The sequence below is a fragment of the Zootoca vivipara genome, chromosome 4 (assembly GCF_963506605.1).
Source record: "Zootoca vivipara chromosome 4, rZooViv1.1, whole genome shotgun sequence".
In the NCBI taxonomy this organism is placed as follows: Eukaryota; Metazoa; Chordata; class Lepidosauria; order Squamata; family Lacertidae; genus Zootoca; species Zootoca vivipara.
The window spans coordinates 50,996,661-51,020,833 of record NC_083279.1 but is presented as its reverse complement, the minus strand read 5'-3'; the positions used below and the strand labels follow the sequence as shown (position 1 = coordinate 51,020,833).

Here is a 24,173-nt window from a genome sequence, read left to right as displayed (position 1 = left end):
AAGGGAAGTAGTAGAACGACTCTTTTCTGCTTTGGAGTATGTCTCAGAGCACTATACATTAGCTCCACCCCACAACCGGCCTGTCTCATGAGACTAAGAAGATCTTCTTTTCCTTCCTCTTGTTTGGGATGCCCTTAGGCTATGGAAAGCAATTCTCACATCTTGTACTGAAAGGTGTCTTCTCTTATGGTCATGGTCCCTTAGAAGCCCTAGCCAAAAGGTCAGCGTGTAGAAGATATTTCCGTTTGACAAAGGTTCCTACACCCCAATTTCATTCTGTACCTGAAGGTCTAAAGTGGAAGAACCCACTATGGTTTTCTAGACTAGGTCCTACTTGTGAACCCTATATCATCTGTACTGTGGATAAAGAGAACTTAATGTTCCAAATGTATTAATAGTTTATTTAATAAGCTATTCAAGTCAGGGAAAATCCTGGTATGTACAGAATGATGTTGAAGGTAGTGATAAATACATGCAGATGAAGTGTTTACTGGATGTAGAGGGCCTGAGAGTCTCACAGCATTTATTTTGGAATTGTCCCAATGAATAAACTGCAGCAGAAGTGGCTTGAAAACTGTAGTCTCTTGGTGGGCTTATCTAAGGGAAAGTAAAAGAGGAAGAAAATGTGAAGGTAAGTGCTCTTCACTTTGCAGGTGGGAAAAATAAAACTGTAATAGAATAAAGTGAAGGAGCCCATAGGAACTGTAGGCAGCCCTGTTTAGGGAGGCTTTTAATGTTTAATAGATTATTATTTTATTTTTCTTTTGGAAGCCACCCAGAGTGGCTGGGGAAACCCAGCCAGCTGGGCGGGGTATAAATAATAAATTATTATTATTATTATTATTATTATTATTATTATTATTATTAAGTACCTTATTTCCTAAACTGAACAAATTGATTTGAAACATTCAAATGATTTTTAATGAAACTGACTTTCAAAAACCAAAACCAGAGCTTGGCAAAGTATTATTTTGCCAGTGTTCCCATCTCACCCACAAATTGGGTTCCAGACTTTTTACACCTCTAAACCCACAGTTATGTACAAAAATATTGTACCTAAAGTAAATATCTAAAATTGATGTTCACTATATGATGTAGTCACCTAAAATGAGTCAAAGTTAAAAGGAAATGCAAACAATGGGTTTTGTAATATTGTACTAAGGCAAGAAGGCTATTAAAATGAAGATCACATACAACATAAATTTTACTAGAGAAGCCGTATCACAAACCTCTTCCTTGTTTCTTAACTCCAAATTCATGTGTCCCAAGAATAAATAAAAACCACGGGGAGTGAAAATCTTGTTGTCATTGAACTGTCTGGAATTTCAACTTCTGTGGACAATCCCTTTTTCCTGCAAAAAGTCATACACCGGAAGAGTAACAGGGTACAGAAAAATGGTGAGAAATAGACATGTATTGTTAGGTGAAAGTGACTGGAAGCTATGGGGTGAACAGAAATAGAGGCCTGTTCAACAGTTGGTTTTATGGAAGGGCCACTTTGGAGAGGGGATGAAGCTTCCCTCCATGATCCCAGAGAGGCTTGCTAGTTACCGTAATCCTCTTGCTACAATAGTCTCTTGTTTTGGGGTTGGCAACTGGTGACAAGTCATTACTCTTCAGAGAGACACATGTGACCCTGGACTTCCTGTTGCCAAGGTCTTATATATATAGCCAGGTTATAAGCTCCACCTTCAAACCACTTGAGGGTTTTTCACAATGTATTCATGGTTTCAGACTATTTCTTCATTTACTGTAACAGAAATCTAAACTACTAATGTATCACTTGAACTGACATCAAGGTTTTCAAAAAGTAAAACCCAAGTGTAGAGGTCCTGAATCTGAATCTGAGCCACAGGGTGTGAGAGGTTTACTCTTCTGAGATTTCAGCAGCCATTGCTCATGCTTCAATTGTCTACAGCAGGTATGTCCAGCTCCCAAGAGACTGCGATCTACTCCCACTATTAAAAAAAAATCTGGCAGTGATCTACCAATTGGATTGACCAAAGTTGTTGAGCTTTTTTTTAGGGAGACAGGATCGACCAGGGATACAATTAAACACAGTGGGGTGTATGTCTGAGAAAGCCTTGTGGGTCCTGACTGAAAGCCAGTCACAAGTCAGTCATGTTCATCCAGGGGACAGTTTAACACCTTTGGGAAGTTTGGCTGCCATGGTGTTAACAACAGACAGATTTCTTGTTATGTACTGAGCTTGGATCCTAGAGCAATAGGCAGGTAGGATCCTAGAAGGCAGCAACCTGATTGGTCTTCAGGAGCCGCCCAGGAGGAAGTGAATCAGCAACCTGATTAGCCTGCAAGAACAGTGCAATCAGGCTCCAGGAGGGGAGTTGAACCAGCCAATCATATGGGACCCATTGTGTAAATAATGTATATATAGCCAGAGGTGTTTTTTTGGGGGGGGAAGCATTCACTCACTGTTTACCATTAGCTGAAATAAAGAGAATGAAATCAACACTAAACTCCGAGTATATTTCATTTCTCAATCTTTTTAGCAGACAGGAACTATTCTGTACTTTGTTTGCGCAAAAGGAGATGTGGCTGTTCTGTGTAATGTGAGACAAAATGACCATGGTTTGTGAAGTTCAGGAGATGCCAGTGGGGGGAAACTCTGATGAGAAATAATTGAATTTAGGAAGGTAAAATAAAGCCCCCCCCCCTTACGACATGACTTTGGGCATTTTGGATGAAATTGTGTGGTGATTTCCAATTCCTCCCATTTTTATTTTTGATGCAGTACTTCTAGTTTTACTTCACTCCCACTAAAGCTATATGAAGCAACAAATTAATTTTTAAACCATACCATCATTATAGCCTTTACTGAGAATAATGTTCAGTACAAAATAACTCCCCTGTAAACCCCCCCCCCCACAAAACCCATGACTGTTCCTTTAAAGTTTTATATTACAATGATTTACAGGTTGAAAAAGGTTGTTATGTACCCTACCAAGCATGAAGGTTACCTGTTGGGTGTCAGCCAATATTTAACTTCCCAGTGAGATTAGGTGTAAGAATACATTTACTTTAAAGTTAGATCAGTACCAGGCAATTATTCAGCAGCACAAGATGGCATTTTCTTCTAGCTGATGGTTTCTCTGTTCTATTCAATTCACGTATAATCTTTGTTGCTGTGAATTTCTTTATACAGAAGCACAGAGGAGGTAAGTTTCTGGTAACAATGACTGATTTCCTTTAAAGCTTTGATTTGAAATTAAACAGGAATAATAGTAGATAGAAAGGAATTGATGGATTTGAGATGTGAAGCCAGAATACATAAGATGAATAAGCACAGAACTTAAAAATAAACATAGAAGTACTTTGGTATATGTAGGCAAAGTATATGTACCAATGAAGGCATAATAAGATCAAATATCTGGAAAGTAAATTGTTATAGGCTGGGGACAGAATGATTAAATCAGAAACAGTACCCTAATTCTGACCAACAATCGCTAGAAATCTTTAAGCTACAATTAGATCAAAGGACATTTTGAAAAATGCAATATGCAATGTTATGTTGCTTACGGCTTTTTTTTTTTTTATAAAAAAAGCCTCCTAGATAGCAGAACCCTTTTACTGCAAGAAAGATTGACATTCTACAACTTCTGCATGTTAAGACAGGCAGAACAAATTGCAGCACCCTACTCACACATGTTATAGTTTAAAATCCATCTGCCTGGCTTACACCTATTTTTAAAGCCAATTTTCTATAGGTGGCAATGATTAACACCACATTCCGACACTATGCCCAGTGCTGATATAGGGTGTGCATAAAGTAGTTCAGGCACCAGAAGGCATCCCTGTGCCACTGTTCAATGGACAGGTTGAGTTACTTCTAAGCATGCAGGTCATCAGGCCCTCTGTGCCAGTGGGGCATGCAGATCTCTTGTCATGTGGGGTGATTGAGAAGCCTGGAAGGGATTTGTGTTGGGATCAAACACTTTCTTCAAGAGCTTAAAATGCATATATAATCTGATTAATATACACAAGGTCATAAGATAGAATGAAGCCAAGTCTACGGTATATTATGGCAGTAATGATACTTGGCCGCCTCCTTAAAAACTGGCACATCTGTCAGCAGCGTGTTGCTTAAGGCCACCCAGTGGCTGAGTTGAAATTTGAAGCAGAGATGCTACCTTATAGCCTAGGGTAGCAGGCACACTATACCTTAAAAGCACATTCCCCACATTCCCTCAAAGAATTCTGGGCACTGTAGTTTCTTAAGGGTTGCAGGGAAATGTTCCATCTGTGAGGGGTAAACTTCAGTGCTCAGAATTCTTTGTGGGAAAGAAAGCGCTTCAAATGTGCTTTAAAGGTATACATAGTGTGTATGTAGCCTGTAACTAAATCCCCGTAACTAAAGTTGTGTCATCTTTTAATCATAATATTTCAGCAGAGTCTTGTTCATCAGGATCATTCATTAATACATGCCTATCTTATCAATCCTATTTTGTCCCTATAATTATATACTTTATTATGTAAATTGATCTTCTATATTTGTATTGAGACATTTGATGTACTGATAACCAAACCCAGCATGAATCAAATCCCCAACTTCCTACTTAATACTGATCCTCTCTAATGCTTGCAATAAGATTATCTAAGTCTTTCTTCCTATGCATTCAGCAATTTTTTTACTCTTACTTTTTAAAATCACAAGCGCATTTCAAGTTCAAAGTACAAGAAGAATGAAAAGGAACTAAATAAGTTTTTAAAGACAACTGCCTCTTTATGCCTAATGTAACATAACTTATTATTTCTGTGGCCCAATGTGTTTGAGTTTACAAAGCAGAATCCCAGTGATTCTAGTCTGCCCCTCACTACATAATTTCTGTTCCGTACGTAGTATCAGCATAGCTACACAGATTTTCACTTCTGTGATTCCTTATACTGAAGAGCAGGCATAGGCAAACTCCGCCCCTCCAGAAGTTTGGGGCTACAACTCCCACCATCCCTGACCACTGGTCCTGTTAGCTAGGGATGATGGGAATTGTAGTCCCAAACTTCTGGAGGGGCGGAGTTTGCCTATGCCTGCTGAAGAGAATTTCATATGCCCCTGGGGTGTTGCTTAGATGCTTAAAGGACTTGGGTCACACACCCATGACACACAATTGTGTATGTTAATTTTTATATATAGATGCCTCTGGAAGATTAAGATGGTGTATAGCTGGCATTTCAGCAGCACTATACCCAGCAGCCACCTTATCAGCAAATATATTTTTTTAATTAAAAAAAATAAGTGTAAGAAAGGGAAAGCGACAAGAGCAACGAGCCGCACCACAAAAGACCAGGGACTTGGGAAATCCCTTAACAATGCCCCAGTATGCCCTCAGGGACGTACCCAGGATCAAAACTAGGGGGGGGGGCAAGAGAGGGGAAGAGGGAGGGAGGGAGGGAGGGGAGAGAGAGAGAGAGAAGGAAGGAAGGAAGGAAGGAAGAGGTGTGTGAGAGAGAGATAGGAGGGAGGGAGGGAGGGAGAGAGAGAAAAAAGGAAGAAAGAGGGGGGAAGGAAGGATGGAAGGAAGGTTGGAGCTCCCGTCCGCCCCTCCCCCCAGCTCAGGCTGCTCCTCCCCCCTCCCACGTTCCTGTCGCTGGCTGCAGCCGCTGAGGGGGCGAAAACAGCCCGATTTCCCCCTTCAGTTTTCGGAGGGAAAAAGTGCAGGTTATGGTCCGTAAAATACGGCAATTATTTTTTTTTTGCTTCTGGGGGGGAAGCTGCCCCCCTGCCCCTCACTGGGTACGCCCATGTGCCCTTCTCCCAAGAGAGTAGCAAATGTATGATTCTCCTGTAGGAAGATGACTGATGCACGCTTTTGTGTTTAATGACAGTTCACTGAAAATATGGGCACTTTACAGAACTTCACAAAGGCTCTGGAAGATACTTTCAGGAAGACATTCCTTGATTACATGAATAATTGGCGAAGAAATACCACAGTTGAAGAAAATGCGTTGCAAGCAAAACTTGATGATGAAAACTTAAATTATGTCATTATGTATCTCATGGTGATGATTGGGATTTTCTCCTTCATTGTTGTGACGATCTTAGTGAGCACCGTCAAATCAAAGAGACGAGAGCATTCTGATGACCCTTATCATCAATACATTGTGGATGACTGGGGCAACAAGTTCAAAAATCAGACGCTGCTCCACCATGACCTTAAATGCACCATCCATGAAAATCCTGGTGCAAAGGCTCAAGCAAGCACCCAGACTGCTTGATCTGTGGGAGAAATGGCCACTACCTGAATGAAGTAGTACTGGAGAATTCTCTCTCTCTCTCTGTTATCTTAAGTCATTTTACCTTTAAAAAATATAAATGCTAAACAATATCATATTGTACAGAAACCAGTCTTCCCAAGCAGGGTGCTCTCCAGATATTGTAGAGTGCAATTCCATCATCAGCAAATACTTCCAGGCAAATGTGTTATGTATTTTGAAGTCTATATGACTAATGGAGGAAGAACCTTGTTTGTTTTTAAGGTTGCAGGCAGCAGCAAATTTGAGACTCTTTAAGTGACCGAATGACTCAGTAAAAACTACAAAAATGTTGCTGCTGCTTTACTAAACAAGATGGGAGGGCACATCCAACCAGTACAATAATATTTTCAGCCAGCTTCCCCGTTTTCATCTATTTCAACCACCTACCCAACTTTTATAAAAAGCTGAACCAAGTGGCACAGCCCTCATCAACCTTAGCACAATGGACTGTAAATGGAACTGTGTATTTCATATTCAGAGACTGGTATTTCCCAATCATAATAACAAGACCAGGATATCCTACAAACTTGCTTGCAAACGAATTGTAGCCGCTTTCACTCATCATCATATCATGAACATCAGAAGCAAAACCTGCAAGATTCTGTCTCAATATTAGCCTTCTTTAATGAATCTGTGCATGTTTATTTCAGCACTCTGCATATTTGATTGTTTTGTCACAAGAACTAATGTTTCCTATTCCGAATTTGAGTAAGATGTCTGAGTGGTTTGAGGGCGGGGTGTCCCAGCTGTGTATCGCTTGGTAATGAATTGATGGGTCTATGGACCGTAATAAAGATTGTTGTTGTTGTTGATTGTTTTGTTTATATGTTATGTTTTAAATTGATTATGTCAGCTGCTTTGAAGCCAAAAGGCAGGGCAGAAATAATTGCATAAATAAACAAATGATATTTATTCATTCTTGCCTCTTAGTAGTGTTTTGGGCTCCCTACTTTTCCTAACAATTATTATGAACATTATTATTAGCATTTCTAAACCTTTAGGGTGACCAACGCTGATTCTGTCCCATATGCCTAGGTCAGTGGACTCATCTATTTGTCATGGATAATTTTGAAGATTGTTGTTGTTTAGTCGTGTCCGACTCTTCGTGACCCCACGGACCAGAGCACGCCAGACACTCCTGTCTTCCACTGCCTCCCGCAGTTTGGTCAGACTCATGTTGAAGATTGTAGTATCCCAAAAATTCTAATTAGCTGCAGTCACTTTCCTGGTGACCATAGATGCCTTAGGCCAACTGCAAAATGCACAAATGCACTTTTCTGCATGCTACCTTTAAGCTTTGTTCAAAATGCTGTAAATTGGATTTCAGCTCTACTATCTAACTGATCCTGCTAGGGTCTTTGCCATTTAGCATTTTCATTTTATATTTGAACTAGCTTTATTATATCAGAATGTGTATCCCAACATTTTGAATTAATGAAAGTACTAATTCCTCTCTGTTTTTAAAATATTTTTAAAATTAATTTTCACAATTAAGCATTATCATCACATAAGTACCTTATAAAAGAATAAACCACACACACACACACATACACAAAAGAAAAATAATAATAAGCTGTCTTGCATATTTAACAGTTGTATAGTCACTCCCAAGAAAACAGTAAAACGGGTATTTTCATATATTACTTAATTAACATACTTCCTTCTGATAGCGAGAAATTTTCCTAGTTACATCGCTTGTGAGCACAACTTCTTGCTTTCTCCCCGCAGGACTAGGGATGAAAGGGTTAACATTTCGTTTTAAATTATTGACGTACTGTGTGACGTATTTACAGACAGCAAAGGCTTCTGGGACTTGTAGTTTGTAACCTTTTCCTGTTTTGAATGGCTGATTGTAAGGTACAGTACGTAGTGTGACTTTTAAATCACAAAATGCGTGGCGTTGCTAGGATTGTTTGTAATAATTTTCTTTTAAATGTTAACTTTAATAACTCATGGAAGTTGATGGCGTTGTGGGCCTTGCTTTCAATATTTTGACCTTAAAATAATCATGATCGTCAGATGACTATTACGTTTACAGTCGTTCTGCACCTTTGAGCAGCGAAGCCTTTAATTCTCGGAACTTTTACTTGCAAGTAAGCTCCGGTGAAATCTGAGACACGTTACTTCGGCGAGCATGCATAGGGTCAGATTGCACAACGCACATTAAAAGCGAGGTGACTGAAATTCTCTTTTTTCTGGTTGCATAATTTGCACAAGCGTGACAGTTCCGGGACAGGACATTGCAGCTTCCTTGCTTCTCGGTTGGTCTGCTGCTAGTGTGGCATCCTAACTCAGATTTAAGGTTTATCTCCTCCAGATAAGCCATAACCTTAGTTACAGCTTGAGGTTTGTCTAAGTAGAGCAAAGCACCCACAATCTCTTCTATGGGAGCCCATGTGTTCATGCTAAGCCATGGTTTGGTCTGCAGACTAGCTCTGTGTATTAGATGCAAAGGCCCATTTTAAAATGTAGCTATGCTTATCTATAATGCAGGCGAGGAAGCTCATCTTTTTGCACTCAGAATTTACAGAGCTAGGGAGAAGAAAGCTTCACTCCTGCCTTTGGTATCCTATGCTGCTCTGATGCTATTGAAAAAGTTTCTATCTGCATAAGGGCATTTAGTTGGCTAGTTGTGAACATGACCAGTTAATTGATTGGTTTCCCAATCTATTTAAGTATTGTATGCTTATGTATTTTATTTATTTAAATTATTTTCATACTGCCTCTCGTTAAAAAAAACCAGAAGGCAATTTTATAGTTGTTGTTGTTGTTGTTGTTTAGTCGTTTAGTCGTGTCCGACTCTTCGTGACCCCATGGACCAGAGCACGCCAGGCACTCCTGTCTTCCACTCATAGTTGCCAAGTTCTCCCTTTTTTTAAGGGAAATTCCCTTATGCTGAATAGGCTTCCTCGCAAGAAAAGGGAAAACTTGGCAGCTATGCTTCCACTGCCTCCCGCAGTTTGGTCAAACTCATGTTCGTAGCTTCGAGAACACTGTCCAACCATCTCGTCCTATGTCGTCCCCTGTAATTTTATAGTAATACATAACAATAATAGTATTTCATCGTAATACATTTCATTAAAATTACAGTAATATCACTGTTAGTGCCTATCTTCTAGCAGAGGGAAAGTGATTCCACAGATGCAATGCCACAACCAAGAAGACTCTGCCACTGGTTATTGTAAAGGTATACTTGAGCAGACATGAGGACCTCACTGGCACATCCCAGTGCCACGTTAGCAATTTGCAACTTTAGCGTTGGTGTCAATGTGAAGAGAACACTTGCAATATGCTTCAGATAAGCAGACATATAGCAGCAGTGGAGAACCTTTGGTCCGTGAGGCTATTTCCCCCCAAACCGCACTGATCTACCCCACTCCTGACATCAGGTGGGAGGCAGTTAAAGTCATGGCCTTCTTTTTGAAGTGTGTCAACTCATAATGACACCAGGCGATTGACAGGTAGACTTGTGGAAATAAGGATTTGGCCTGCCCTGTCGACAATCGCTGGTGTGTGCACAAACAAATAAATTTGACACTAATGAAGCTGTGCTGATGTGAACAGCTAGGAGAGAAAGAGCTCTGAGATGGCACTGGGAGAAACAACTAACAACTTCATTGTTCCCCAAGGTGATAATATGAACACACCCTAAATTGTTATTCCCAAAACTGTTCTCTCTCCCCTCCCCACCTTTATTTATTTCAAGTTAACTACATGCATCTGCATGCAATGTGAAGAGAACACTTGCAATATGCTTCAGATAAGCAGACATATAGCAGCAGTGTTATAATTTATTATATTATTCAGCATTTTAATCTCAGATTTTATAGTAAGCCCAGACACTAAGCCTGGTCTCCTTTTGCTGAGAGAGACTGTATGTATAGCTTGGGAACGATGAACCATAATGGGGTACAGATTACTTGTGTCTACACTTTATCTGACTTTTTAGTGGGGAAACAAACACGATACCAGGGCTTTCAAGATAGTACTTAACCTTGAACACAGAACATGTAAGGTTTCTCTTTAAGCTGCTGATATCAGTGTAAAGAATTCATACTTCTGTTAACGTATCAAGTGGAGGATCTTGCTTATCGGACATACAATTTTTTCACCTCTGTTTTCTGCCTAGGGCTTTTGCTGACACATACAAACAATGGTGAAAACAGTATAAGAAGCAGTGTAAGCTGGGGAGAGAAGGTACTGGAAACTGAAAGTCATCTTGCATAGTGGGTACTTGAAACAGACATACAAGACAAGTGATTTCAGAATAAATGTTCATACTGCAACTGTAGTCCTAAGCACACAACTTGGAAGTAGATTCCATTGAAATCTAGGAGTTACGTACTTCCAAATAGGTGGTAAGCATCAAATTGTAAATTGGATAGAAATTTGGGGGAGTAAGGTCCATGAAAAGGTTCTGAGTCAAATAAAAAGACTTCACTGTTGAAAAAAATCAGAAAAGTCAAGAGAAAATTATTTTTTCCCTCCTGTTACTGGCATTTTATTTTAATAAAAGCACTGCTGATTTTTTTGCTCTGGTTTGAAAAAATCATGCATGCTGGGGGAAGTGTGAGAGGAAAGTAATCAGTACTTTATTACGGCCATAGGCCCATATCAAGATATCAACACAAAACAATGTACATTGTACAACAGAACAAAACAAAACAAAAGTAAACAATGAGAGGAAAGTGTTTCTGGTCTCATTAAAAAATGAAGACTCTGGAACACTGACAGAAACACTTTTCAAGTTTAATAGCCTGGATGTTGCTTCTGGGGCCTTATTTTCTGTTTTCCCCGAACTTCCATTATTTATTTTTCCTATTTTGTTCCATACACACAGAGTGGTTTTGGATTCCCTAGCCTTTAACTTCTTCTTCTGCTGCTCTTTCATTTCTCTCCTCCACTGTTGGAGCCAAACAAATTCAGCCAAGCCACTAAAACCGATGGGGAAGCCCAGTTTTTGGCCCCCCAGGCATCTTGTGGGCATCTTGGTGGTTAATATGCCAAATCTGGAGACCCTCTAGTACACCATCTAGCCAAGCTAGTGGACTGGGGCCAAATCAGTCATTTTAAATTATACCCACTTAAATCATATGCCTGGGTAGACTTGCTGGAACAGAAAGGTTTTTGGCAGGTGCCAAAAACAACACAGTGAAGGTGTCTGCCTATTTATCAATGGCCAGGCCAGGGAGTTCCAAATAGTATATGCTTCCACACTAAAAGATCAATTTATTGCAAGTGCAAAGCTAACATTATGCAGCACTTGTAGAAGTGCCAGTTCTGTGGATCTATGCAGTTGAGTGGGCACATATGGGCACCCACATGTTTGAATGTTTCCCCACATTAGATACCTCCTATACATGGGAACTGTACCTCCCAAAGGTTGCACAAGGATTTTCTTAATATGCCCACTTCATACATAGAGGAAGGACATTCAAATATACAATACCCTGGCTGCAATCTGAATGAATGAATACACTCCTAGGCTGACTGGAATACTTTACGCTGAATATACGGTATAGACTGACTCTGCCTTCAGTAGCAATAAATAAAATACAGTCAACTTTCCGTGGAATCTTAACTGGCTTGGTTTCCTTATGTTTTATCTGGGGTTATAGTTTCATGTGGAAGGAATACTTTCATTCATTTAGTATTAAAAAGGGATCAATTCTGGTAATGAATGTTCAAGTTCTGAGAGCCTTGCGCTGGGTTTTTAGGGGTTCCTCATTCCCACAAGAAGATCAAACCTCTCCATTCTGAAGGAAATCAGCCCTGAGTGCTCACTGGAAGGACAGATCGTGAAGCTGAGGCTCCAGTACTTTGGCCACCTCATGAGAAGAGAAGACTCCCTGGAAAAGATCCTGGTGTTGGGAAAGATGGAGGGCACAAGGAGAAGGGGACAACAGAGGACGAGATGGTTGGACAGTGTTCTCGAAGCTACGAACATGAGTTTGACCAAACTGCGGGAGGCAGTGGAAGACAGTAGTGCCTGGCGCGCTATGGTCCATGGGGTCATGAAGAGTCGGACATGACTAAACGACTAAACAACAACAACAACAACAACAACAACAACAACATTCCCACACCTAATTCTCCACACTCGTAATTGCCTCTCAGACAGATGCCAACAATAGACAGTCCATTTTCTCCTGTTTGTTGCACTAGGGGAATGAGATACACCACCACACAATCACCCACACTTGTTGTTTTCCCCTTGCTGACTCTTAGACCTTGAATTTCTACTGTTAGAACTTTAATGTATTCATTCCGCAGAAAACTACCAAACCATGACCTGGATCCCGAAAGTTAGTCATGACTTCCTCCTGTTGGTACCAGTTGCCCTTCCCCTGAAGTTCGTTCATAGACCCACTTACCTGGGAGAAAGCTCCGTTAAACATCGTGGGATTTACTTCTAAGTAGACTTGTATAGGATTGTGCTGTTATTAACTCCCATTGCTTTTATTAGGACTTTGTCACAATTAACAAGCTCACAATGCAGCCAGTGTGGCTTTTTTAGCTGAATAGTTTCTGGAATTTTCAACAGGTGGAAAGGGATTGCCCTGTACAGCTATGGCACCTGTCTCCAACCAGTCAATTCTCTGCTTTCATTACACTCCAACTGGTTGCTGTTCCTGTCACTCAGCAGATAAACACCTCCCATTCAGACACTGTGAGAGCTTTCTTGAAAGTTCTGTATCTGTCTAAGAAGCAGGAGCCGTGAACTTCTTACACAACTTACTGTATATGGTCAACACTTTTTATTATATCTTAGGACAGATTGGCTGGATATTTTTGTCAAGTGATCCTTCCTCCAGTAGTTTCTCATATATATCAGAGGCGCAAATAAACTATCTGAATATCTTATTTTTCAGGTGGCTTTTTAAAACTCCACTCGTTTCTCATAAATCTGACCAGCACCGTTCGCTTCTGCAAGCCTTGACATTGTTGCTGAATCAAAATGTGGCTAATGAACTGGAAGGTGAGGACCCTTAATTTGTAAAACCTTGCATGCTACTTTCTAAACCAAAGAGCTAAGGAAGAAATAGTTCTGTATGTTTTGTGTGGATGGATGACTCTGTCAAAGAAAAATCCTCTGTTTAACAGGAACATATACTTACAAAGACCTGCATTTTTCTATTATGTGAATTCATTGCTGTGCAAGTGTAGTCAGTCAGCAGTTGAGAAACAAGTTAACAGTCTTATAATTTACTATTTTCATCAACAGTAAAAATAAAAATACAATTATTTGCTGCATGCAATGTTGTTGGGTTTTTTGTTTTTGTTTTGCACCCAAGTTCCCTTACTATTATCTTGTTCTTTCTATGGTGATGAGATCGTACTGGCCTATTTGCTTTGTTATTGATGCCAATAAAGGTTTTGATACTGATGTTGTTTTTTCAACTGCTGATAGACTACAATTTGTCTCAGCGGATGAATGGATGCTTTAGGCTCTCTGGTCTTATGCTCTATGTCTGTGCCCTTTCCTAGTCCTGCCATTAGACAGATAATATCTGCATGCCTGTGGGCTTGATGCACGCGAGCCTCTCCTTGCCACTTACCAGAAAAGAATTTCACATGTCTTGAACTATAGCAGATGACAGTTAAAAAAATGTGTGTATGTGTTATTGTTGTTGTTTCCATTTTAGGCACTGGAAAATTTCCCGCTGCTAATGTACATTTTAGCAGCTAAAACATTAATCCTTTGCTTAGCATTTGCTGGGGCAAAAATATACCAGAGGAAAAGGCTTGAGGAAAAAATGAAAAAAGAAGAGGAGGAGAAGCTGAAAAGGGGAGAGAAAAAAGAAAACTGAAAAGTCTTAAGAGGTATGGTCTGACTGGAAAGAATGCTTGAAGTCATTTCTTGTCTGACTCCATCCACCACTATGTGCGTAAAGCAGCCTTCACCAACCTGGTGCCCTCCAGAAATTTCAGACTGCAACTCCCATCAGCTCTAGCCAATGCTGGCTGGGACTGATGGCGTTGTAAGAATTGGGAACTGTACATCTACAAAACAAAGAAGTACTATGAGAGCCATACACTCTGAACCAACCTGGAACATACAGTAATAATCTGAGGCCCTTCCTCAGGTGGTCCCTCCATGAGGCCCCGAGGGCAGAGAATGGGCTTTTTCTGTGCTGCATCTCCATTTGTGGAATGCTCCTCTAAGGAGGCTCATTACATGCCAGGCAAAACATTTCTCTATAACCAGGCCTTTCGCTGATTGAACATTCTATGGCAGGGGTCCCCAGACTTACCCGCCTTCGGGCCGGTGCCGGAGGGCGGGGGAGTGCGCGCGCAGTGGGCCGGAGGGTGGGGGAGTGCGTGCCAGTGCGCATGCGCAAACCCATTTACTGGCGCGGTGGCGCGCTTCCAGGCCGGAAAAATCGCCGAAAATTGTTTGTGCGCATGCGTATGGGCCTCCCCCGACCCGGAAGTGCACCGGAAATGACCTCTTCTGGGTCGGGAGAGGCCCATACACATGCGCAGAAACGATTTTCGGCGATTTTTTTTCAGATCTGGAAGTGCGCCGCCACGCAGCGTGCCGCAAGAGCGGGCGGCGGCAGCAGGCGGCGGGGGGCGCCGCGGGCCGGATTGGGAGGCCAATTGGGCCGCATCCGGCCCGCGGGCCGTAGTCTGGGGACCCTGTTCTATGGCCTTTTAAATGTGTTTGTAGGGGGGTTACTGGTTTGTTTTAGTTTTATTATGTATTTTGTGTACTCATTTTGTATTTTTATGTTGTGAACTGCCCTGTGATCCTCGGGTGAAGGGTGGAATAAAAATGTAATCAATATAAAACTTTGCAAAATTACAGTGAAAAGGGAATAAGGCTTTCCTTAAAATGTAAAGTTTTTTCAAGGGCATACACCTTTTGCCTGCCCTCTCACAAACTCTTTTGCGCAAGATTGTAGCTTAGGGGCCACCCACCAATTCTAAGATAGAGCGGTGCATGGTATATGCAGTTCCGTTTTGTGGCTGCCCATCTCAAAAAATGGATCATTAATCCTAGCAGGGGACAAGTTGGCTGAGAAGCAGCTGTACCGGTGGGAATACCAATTAAAGTATGACCCAAACATCTCCCCTCCCTCCCCCGGCTGATTCTCATCTGCAGATCATATCCTCTTGGCACCACTTTGCGGATCCCAATATATGAAGTGGCAGTGGAACATGGAGTTCCATCCTAAGGTGTGTTATGACCTGGTGAATCACACAGTCCTAACAGGAATATAGGAAGCTGCTTTGCATTGAGCCAGACCATTAGTACACCTGTCTCTGTATTGTCTACATTGGCTGACAGTGACTCTCCAGGTGTTCCCAGAATTTCCTGGAGTGACCCGAGTGCTAATCAGATGATCTGCCCCTGAGCTGTGGCCCTTCCCACAGATGTCCCGAGGCATCCACATGGGAAGACTGCTGTTGTTTTAAAAAAATCAACTACTGCAAATATAACTCTCCGTTTTGTTTGTGCAGATCTGTAGCTGTTTGGCAGCTTGCTTGGATTCCTTTCCTAGGAGAGTTGAAGACTTCACTGAAACCGAATGCTCTGTGCTAGAGAAACTTAATTCCCCAAGAGCAACCTACAACAAGTGTGTTGGATTTTTATATTATTATTTTTCTGGTATAAGTAAGAAGAATATCCTGTCAGCTATTTATATAATAAAAGCTCTGTTTGTAAAACTGATTTAGTGTTGTGTCTAGGAAACATGTACGGTTGCTATGATAGAAGGGATTATCTAATGAAATCTTTTCCCTGAAAGCAAGACTTACTTGTGAGTTAAATTGCTAACCTTCCGCATTTTCCTCCCACAAGTTCTGCTTTAGCTAAATTTGGGTATGAAACCCATTGAGAACAATCAGGAATGTCTGATCCACTGGTTTTAAAAGGAATTTTGTTTGGAGTAGAATAATCAGGAAACTAGAATTTTACATTTGGTTTAAAAGGCATGACTTCCCTCCCCCACAACATTGTGTTTCAAACTCAGGTTTGAAAACTCAAGTATGAAAATCCAGCTCTCACCTATCTGCTTTTAACAACTTTCTTTTGCACTGCGCTACTTAGATTTTTGCTATGGCTGCAATCCCATATACCTTACCTGAGACTAAAGTCCATTTAAATTATTGGGTTTCTGAGTAGGTCTGTAAGGCTGCAGTCCTGTGCACTTATGCTTGGAATAAGCCCCATTGGACACAGTGAAACTTACTTCTGAGCAAACTTGCACAGGCGTGTGTTGTATGCCTGACTTCTGCAGGAGAGTTAAGCATTTGTGGAACTGCTGTTGCCATCTGTGGGACTTTAAAGTGTTTAACTGAAGCTGTTCTTAAGGTTTTCTTTATAAATTGTAAGGTTTGCTAAAAGAGTATTTTTTTTAGGTTGCTTGAGTAATTACAATCAAATGGATGTCTGTACTAGATAGTGGATTTAACCTGGATGTATTAGGAATGGGTTTTATTCCATATTTTTTTTAGTAAGAAGCCCACTGGTTGTTTATTATTATTATTATTATTATTATTATTATTATTATTATTATTATTATCATCATCATCATCACTGTTCAGAGTCAGGTTTGTTACAACCCAGTGCCAAAGTCTAGAGAAAGTTCCATGCTGTAGCAAAAAGTTACTTTCATGAAAATGGGAAAACTTTGATGAGCCTATTTATAATTCTGCTTAGTAAACTGCAGGACAGATGTAAAAACTGTGAGAAGTGTGAGCAACTGATAGGGAAAAATCTGTGTTTTACCAGCTCTGCCATTGCTGTGCCTGTCTTCAACTGGCCAGAAGGCACTGTCTCCCAGTCACTATAAGCGGGAAAAGGGATCCCTGCTACCCAATTTATTTTGTTTTGGTAACAGGTTGGAGAGGCCTCGCTCTTTTTGAAAAACAAAAACAAACAAACAAAAAGTCAAAACCCTTAAGAAATGGCAATAGAAGCTACACAGGAAGTATCATTTTTAGTACACAAATACCTGTAGTGTGATGCCTCTATCTATCTATCTATCATCTATCTATCTATCTATCTATCTATCTATCTATCTATCTATCTATCTATCTAATCTATCTATCTATGCTGCCATCCTGTGGACATATGGTGAACTGCTATAACCAGCAAGACTGGATAGCATGATTCATGCTAAACAGAGACAAGTATGATTAGTTACAAATGCAGCCCTACAAATGCTTGGCAGCAAACCTCATTGAGCTCAGGCAGGTGCACTTCTAAGTTAGCCCTGATTACAGAAGACCTGTGGGCCTCTTGTGCTCCTTCCAGTCTATCTGCCTATCTGCTCCTGCCCCCAAGAGAATTCCAAATATTTTTTTCTAGTCCAACCATCTAAGGCCTGCCAAAGCCTATCAGAAGTGCAAATAAAGATGGGAGCAATGTCTACATGACTATGTTTGTATTGCTTTTCTCCTTGGATTAAGAAGCACATGATAGAGTCTATCCGCAGCATTGTAGCCAGTCAGCCATGCTGCAGCCATGACCAACCACAGATTTTTATTTTTATTTTGAGAGGTGCAAAATAAACACATGTGCATTCACACACATATAACTAGCATCAGTGAACATGCCTTCTATTTCTGGTACATATTTATTTGTTTCATACAATTTATATACTGCTTGCCTGTTAGGAACCAAACACTCAGAGATTCGACATCAAGAACAATGGAAACTCCAAATGCATTTCAGTAATCCAATCTCTTAAGTCCCCAATATATGCCATAAACTTGATGGTCTCTCCAAAGGGGCTGGCCATTGAATGGGATAGCATCTTTACTCATCCAGCTCCTAGCTGATGATACACAGGCTGCACATTCAAAATATTGATATGGTTCCTGGATTATTATTATTTTGACAGCTCATTATAATCCATTTCTATCTCATCTAGATTGCTATTTTCATTCAAAATCATGTGAACTATTTGGGGATGAGTATTTTGAGCTCCCGTTGTTTGGTCCCAGCTCCTGCCAACCTAGCAGTTCGAAAGCATGTCAAGTGCAAGTAGATAAATAGGAACTGCTACAGCGGGAAGGTAAACGGCGTTTCCGTGTGCTGCTCTGGTTCGCCAGAAGTGGCTTTGTCATGCTGGCCACATGACCTGGAAGCTATACGCCGGCTCCCTCGGCCAATAGTGCGAGATGAGCGCGCAACCCCAGAGTCGGTCACGACTGGACCCAGTGGTCAGGGGTCCCTTTACCTTTACCTATTTTAGAAAGGAACCTGAGAAATGGGTGTCTAGGATTGGAGGAAACTGTGACAATTGGCAGTAGGTGGTTTTCAGATGAAACCACCGCTAATTCAACAAGAAGAATGGCAATTTCACCAGCTTGTTCAAGTGCAATATGCTCTGCTGGCAGAACATCAAAGATATTACTTGGCATGATTCTGTTATTAGAAATACAAAATTATGAAGCGTTTCCCAAAATCTTGGAAAGTATCTCATGTGCATTATTTTAGCAATCATTACAGCACCTTGTAGATTGGTCCTGCAATATCTCCCAACATACTTACACACTGAGATTGAGAGATTGGTAAACGGAGTGGTCCTGAACCCTAACAAACCACCTTGAAGGTGCTGTAGCAATCAGACCCTGTATCGGGAAGTTAATAATGTTTGATGATTTGTTATGTTTTATATATTCTGTAAGCCGCCCAGAGTGGCTGGGGAAACCCAGCAAGATGGATAGGGTACAAATAATAAAATTACTATTATCATCATATTATTGGGGCTGTCTCAGGATCCAGTGGATCCTAGGCTGTTTCAGCCCCTCACCACCCCTGGAGTGCCCCACCTTGGGGATTTCTTTGGGCTAAAGCCAGTGGGAATTCTTCTAGTGCCACTTCTGCCCACCTGCATGTTTGGCAGATGGAACAGGGGACTCCATGTTGGAAGTATGATTCTGGTCTCGCTCTGCGGGTGAAGGCCAGTTTCACTCTCTCCTCCCTCTGCAGTTCAGCTAATCTTATTCACTACCTTTTCTCTCTCTAGAGTTTCTGCAGATATGCCCTCTTCATACCTAGATTGAATGAAATCTCTTTATTCTAATGACATAAACCCAGCACCGTATTCCTTAAAGGTGCCTTAAAACTCTCGCTTTTATTCACCATTGCTACCGTCAATTTAGAATTATAACTCGGAAGGAGAATCGATGTACACATTTAGTAAATCAGCTAGCCAATTTTCAGTCATTTGAAAAAATGGATGGAGAAAAGTTTAAGAAAACTTATCCAAGTAGTAGTTTTCCCATCTGCGCACTTTGTTTACTGCTATCTTCCACTTGTTTGGGCTCATCTTCTCAATTCCTTTCCCGAGCAGATCACTGAAGAGGATGCACTGGTATGAATAGGTCTTCTCCAAAGTCATCAGGGAGAACTCCTTTCTGTTATTGATAATAAACCATTTCAAAGAGGACCAGGCCGCGTCCATAGGGTGGAGGTGGTTGTAGGGGAAAGGCACTGGGAGAAGTTCGTGGCCTGTGGCCTTGGCGACCTCAGGACAACACTTGATGCTTGAGAAAAAAGGGAGAGGTGTAAACTGGGGTTCGCTTATCTCCACCTCCTGAGTGGACTCATCAATTTTCACTCTCGGCTGTCTTTTTTCTTTGACCACAATGGCACACTTCCCATAGGTTATCGACAGGAAGTCACAGAGTTCCTGAAAGACATCTTCTGGCTTGTCTAGGGGCAAGTCATCCCTTAGAAACACTCTGTATCTCCATGGTACCCACCCTTGATTGTTGCTGGCATGCACGACTGTCCATACAGGCCAGTTGAAGTCATCTTCGTGAGGAACCTTTCCCCCTGTTATTAGACTTTCTGAAAGATCAGTTTCTCCTAAGAAGATGGTGTTGTAGCCTGTAAGTTGCAATGCTCTTAGGGTTTTTAAATATTGCAGGCACTGTTTCCTTGTACTAGCATCGAGAGAAGTCCGGTGGATGATGTGCTTTAAAAGTGGGTTTACAATGCGAAACATCTTGTACCTTCAGGTGAAATTGAAGTACACACAAAGTTCTGATGGTGTCCAGGACAATGATGATCTCACAATGGATTTCATTGCATGTGTTATTCAATAGCATCCTAAAAAAAAACCCACAGCCTGAATGATGCATTCACATGTTTTACCTGGGTAAATCATGGAGAAAAACAAAATGAAAACCTGATTGTTTTTATTAACAGTGAACACAATGTTTAGCTGCTTCTTTCATTTTCAAAATTAACCACTACGGGTTTGACCAGCCACTGCTGTTTCCTGCAATATCTGCCATTTCAGGTCTCTTGTCAAAAAAAGATGGTCAAGGGGAAAAGGCACTAAGAAAACGTCATCAATCACCCAACCACCACCACACCACTAAATGAGGAATTCTGCACACACACACACAAAAGCATCCACATTGGGGCAGTTTCACTCAACACTTCTGGTTTTTCTACAGTAGGGAAAGGGGGGGGGAGGTAATGAGGGAAATGAATTGGAATAACGACCTAAAAACAAAAATGTCACATGAATTCTTGGAAACAACAGCAATGAAATGAACAGTAACGAAAGCATTACAAATTGCATAGATCAGTGCTACTAAAAGTTGTGGTCCATGGACCTGTGCCAGTCCACATGAGCCATCAGTTGCTGGTCCGTGGTGACTCCACCACAGTCTCTGGCACACTGGGAAAAACAATTGTCAGTCCACTGTGTCGGATAGTTCAAGAATCTTTCATCTCTGCTTGGATCTTCAAAAACTGAAGGTCCTGATTTGATTTACTTACCTCTGCCCCATTTGTCTGGCTAGTTGGCTGGCTCATTACTAGCCAAGCTATGTGAGTCTTATTACTGAAGTGACTGTATACCTTCCCACAGTAGAAAATGTTTATCAAAATATTGAGCTTTCCATAAGCCTGGAAATTAAAAAACGCAGCCTGCTATAGGCAACTAAGCCTAAGTGTGAGTTGTGCATTCGCTGTTCACTGATCCCTATTGGAAAAGTTCTGGGATCAGAGTACAGTAATATGAACAATTAAAGCTAAAACAGGTAATGTGAGAAATCAACCCCTTTAATCATTTTCTTCTCAGCTGTGTCCATTGACATGGGTAGATTATTCCAACATTATGGGATTATTTTATTAATGTGATGTGATTGTAAGATTCAGGTGGCACAGGTGCTGAAATTTGCTTCCCATGGCCTCACTGAGACTGGTATATGTGGAGACACTAATTGGATCACAAAACAGACCTTTGCACATATTAAAAATGTGCATGGGTTGTATGTGTTTAGGCTTTCTCTGTACAGATGCCACCTGCTGCCAGTTGCCTGTAAGGTAAAAGTAAAGGGACCCCTGACCATTAGGTCCAGTCATGACCGACTCTGGGGTTGCGGCGCTCATCTCGCGTTACTGGCCGAGGGAGCCGGCATACAGCTTCCAGGTCATGTGGCCAGCATGACAAAGCCGCTTCTGGCGAACCAGAGCAACACACGGAAACGCTGTTTACCTTTCCTACTTGCACTTGACGTGCTTTCAAACTGCTAGGTTGGCAGGAGCAGGGACCGAGCAACGGGAGCTCACCCTGTCGCGGGGATTCGAACCGCCAACCTTCTGATCGGCAAGCTCTAGGCTCTGTGGTTTAACCCACAGCACCACCTGTGTTCCCTGCCAGTTGCCTGTACAAAGACTATATTTGTCCACAGAGCCTGCTCCCCTCCCCACAGTCAGCCTACTCACATATCCCACAAACACCGAATGTGTGTAAATGGCTATTGTCACAGATGATGCTACCTGTGACATTTAGCGATCTCATTAATGTGTCCATAGGTACTGATCTTAATAAGGCCAAAGAAGATTCTTGGTTGGCAGAAAGGATTTGCAATGTTTTGTTTGTTTATTTCTTGCAAAGGATATGGATTAATTGAAGATTATTATTGAAGAGGTGGAAACTGGGAGATACTAGGGTTATGAGTTTTTGGGTGCCAGATCACTATAATCTCTGGACCCAACAAATGTTACAATTTAATTAAGGCTTGGGGTGCTAAATTGTGTGCCTCATACTTCTAATCCCTGGAGGACTTAAAAGATAATTAAGACAGACTAGTTTTCCCTGAAGTGATAGCCTGAGTGATTAAGACAATAAAGGATCAAAGAACATGGTGTAAGATAACTGGGAGGAGCCTCTCTCCCTCAATGGATAGGTTGAGTTAGGAGTAATGTGACCTAGAAGTAAAGTGGGAAGTAGGAGACTCAGAGCAACATTTGAGACCAATGTTCAGTTTGAATCCAAGGCTGCGGCTATGGGACATGCAAGACCCTTTTTTGCTGTTGATGCTGTGTAGCCCTCCATCGTAGGCTCAGAGTGTATGTAAATAAAGTGTATATGTAAATAAACCATATATCCTAAATATACCACAGCATGGGTCGGAAAGCTAAGGCCCACGGGCCGGATCAAGCCCAATTACCTTCTGGATTCGGCCCACAGATGGTCTGGGAATCACCGTGTGGATCGCCAGGGTACACGTTCTTTCCGTCTCCCTCAGTGGCATCTCCTCCTCCCTCCCTCCCTCCCTCCTGGCTTCTCCCCGCCCTGCCTAGAGGAGGAAGGGGGCTGGGCTTTGTTGGTGCCAGCAGCAGCAGTGCTTGAGCGGCCGCCATTTTAAGCAGCCCCTCTCCGGAGCCCTTTTGCGCGCTGCTCATCGTCCCTCCGCCGCTGCCGCCAGCCCCTGCCGCTCACAAGACACAGGTAAGCAGCTTGTGGTGCTCTTGCATCATTCCCTCCCCCCCTCCAAAATATAGTCCGGCTCCCCACAAGGTCTGAGGGACAGTGGACTGGCCCCCTGCTGAAAAAGTTTGCCGACCCCTGTACCACAGTCTCTGATGTGCCAAAAGGAAACATGAACCCTTGGATAAGCCCCTAGAACCTGTGCTGCTCAAGAGATTGGGGTGGCATAAAAACACTATGTTCCAAAGGAGGAGGAATTGATTTAGTAATTTGTCTTCTAGGCATTTGATTGCTCCAGAGATCTCTGTCTTAGATAGGGAACTTAGTTCCCACACCTACTTAAATGCAATGCTTTAGAGTAAGTATAAATCATCGCAGCGTTTTAAGGCAGATTGGACTGTACATGTCTACTCAACAGTAAGTCCCACTGAGTTCTGGCCCTACCTGGAGATGCTAGGAAATTAACTAGAGACCTTCTGTATGCAAAGCAGATGCTCTGCTGCTGAGTTATCCCCACCATTATACTCCAAATACTCTAGTTGTGCAGACTGTAAAAGGCAGACGCTGGGAGTGGTGGCAAGTCATATGTATTTCAGGGATTAGGTGAACTGAATGTACACCTGGTCCTCTTCAAAACAACTAGGTGGATGATGTGCTCTTAGATCCCACGCGACTCCCACAAATAAGTATAACCCACAACTACATACCATAGCGTTTAGGTCAAAGTAGATATTTTATGTGTAGCCTGCCTTTGACTACTAGAAAACAGCCTCAAAAGGCTGTGCTCTTGAATGAAATAATATGAAGGAGATGGTGGTCATGTCGAAATTACCGGTATTATAAAGGCTTTTCCCAGAAGTACTAAGGGAAATCATTGTCATTCATTTGACAGAGCAAGCACTTCATGCTATTTTCCACTGCTTTGATCATGAGAAGGTGAAGGTGTTATTACCCTTTCTTCCCTTGAAAAGCATATAGAGCTGAAAGACAAAGTTGGAAGTGTGAGGCTCTTTCCCACTGCACACTTTCACTCTTTTTGTCTCGTGGGGCGAGGGGTTTCATCCAGAGGAAGGGTGACAGAAGTGAGCAGAGTGGCAGAGCTCACAGCACTTGCTCAAAAATCCAAATGTGCCCATGGGCCTGAAAAGTTTGGCGACCCCTGATCCACTTTACTCACTTCCTGACTTCATATCACAGATGTTAATTCCC

At 41.8% G+C, this 24,173-nt stretch overlaps 4 protein-coding genes across 8 annotated transcripts in view; 3 read left to right on the top strand and 1 right to left on the bottom strand.

Annotated features, from left to right (window-relative positions):
- The first annotated feature begins 3,034 nt into the window (after positions 1 to 3,034).
- Positions 3,035 to 7,459, top strand: KCNE2 (potassium voltage-gated channel subfamily E regulatory subunit 2). Its single transcript, XM_035115740.2, has 2 exons — positions 3,035 to 3,176; positions 5,842 to 7,459. Exon 2 carries the CDS (start codon positions 5,854 to 5,856, stop codon positions 6,229 to 6,231), a length of 378 nt encoding a protein of 125 aa, XP_034971631.2. The 5' UTR covers positions 3,035 to 3,176; positions 5,842 to 5,853; the 3' UTR covers positions 6,232 to 7,459.
- A 634-nt stretch (positions 7,460 to 8,093) lies between these two features.
- Positions 8,094 to 15,949, top strand: SMIM11 (small integral membrane protein 11). 5 transcript variants are annotated; one of them, XM_035115811.2, is made up of 5 exons: positions 8,094 to 8,127; positions 10,400 to 10,467; positions 13,143 to 13,249; positions 13,917 to 14,094; positions 15,739 to 15,949. In XM_035115811.2, exons 3-4 carry the CDS (start codon positions 13,229 to 13,231, stop codon positions 14,079 to 14,081), a joined length of 186 nt encoding a protein of 61 aa, XP_034971702.1. In that variant the 5' UTR covers positions 8,094 to 8,127; positions 10,400 to 10,467; positions 13,143 to 13,228; the 3' UTR covers positions 14,082 to 14,094; positions 15,739 to 15,949. The 5 variants fall into 5 exon arrangements, with proteins under 5 accessions (XP_034971702.1, XP_060129572.1, XP_034971705.1 ...); XM_060273589.1 differs by having other exon boundaries at positions 10,400 to 10,496; XM_035115813.2 differs by lacking the exon at positions 8,094 to 8,127 and adding an exon at positions 8,139 to 8,444.
- The window catches only part of CLIC6 (chloride intracellular channel 6), a 136,369-nt gene continuing 127,941 nt past the window's right edge, over positions 15,746 to 24,173 (top strand). Inside the window, exon 1 of the mRNA XM_060273586.1 lies at positions 15,746 to 15,854. The gene's annotated coding sequence lies outside the window, so the exon portion shown is untranslated. The remainder of the gene's footprint in view (positions 15,855 to 24,173) is intronic.
- C4H21orf140 (chromosome 4 C21orf140 homolog) lies at positions 19,318 to 20,548 on the bottom strand. The gene has a single exon (XM_035115807.2). It carries the CDS (start codon positions 20,238 to 20,240, stop codon positions 19,482 to 19,484), a length of 759 nt encoding a protein of 252 aa, XP_034971698.2. The 5' UTR covers positions 20,241 to 20,548; the 3' UTR covers positions 19,318 to 19,481.

Coding starts and splice junctions, on each gene's coding strand:
- KCNE2 (XM_035115740.2), top strand. CDS start 5,854: ATGGGCACTTTACAGAACTTCACAAAGGCTCTGGAAGATACTTTCAGG.
- SMIM11 (XM_035115811.2), top strand. CDS start 13,229: ATGTGGCTAATGAACTGGAAG. Junction 13,250..13,916: donor TGTGGCTAATGAACTGGAAG/GTGAGGACCCTT, acceptor TTTCCATTTTAG/GCACTGGAAAATTTCCCGCT.
- C4H21orf140 (XM_035115807.2), bottom strand. CDS start 20,240: ATGTTTCGCATTGTAAACCCACTTTTAAAGCACATCATCCACCGGACT.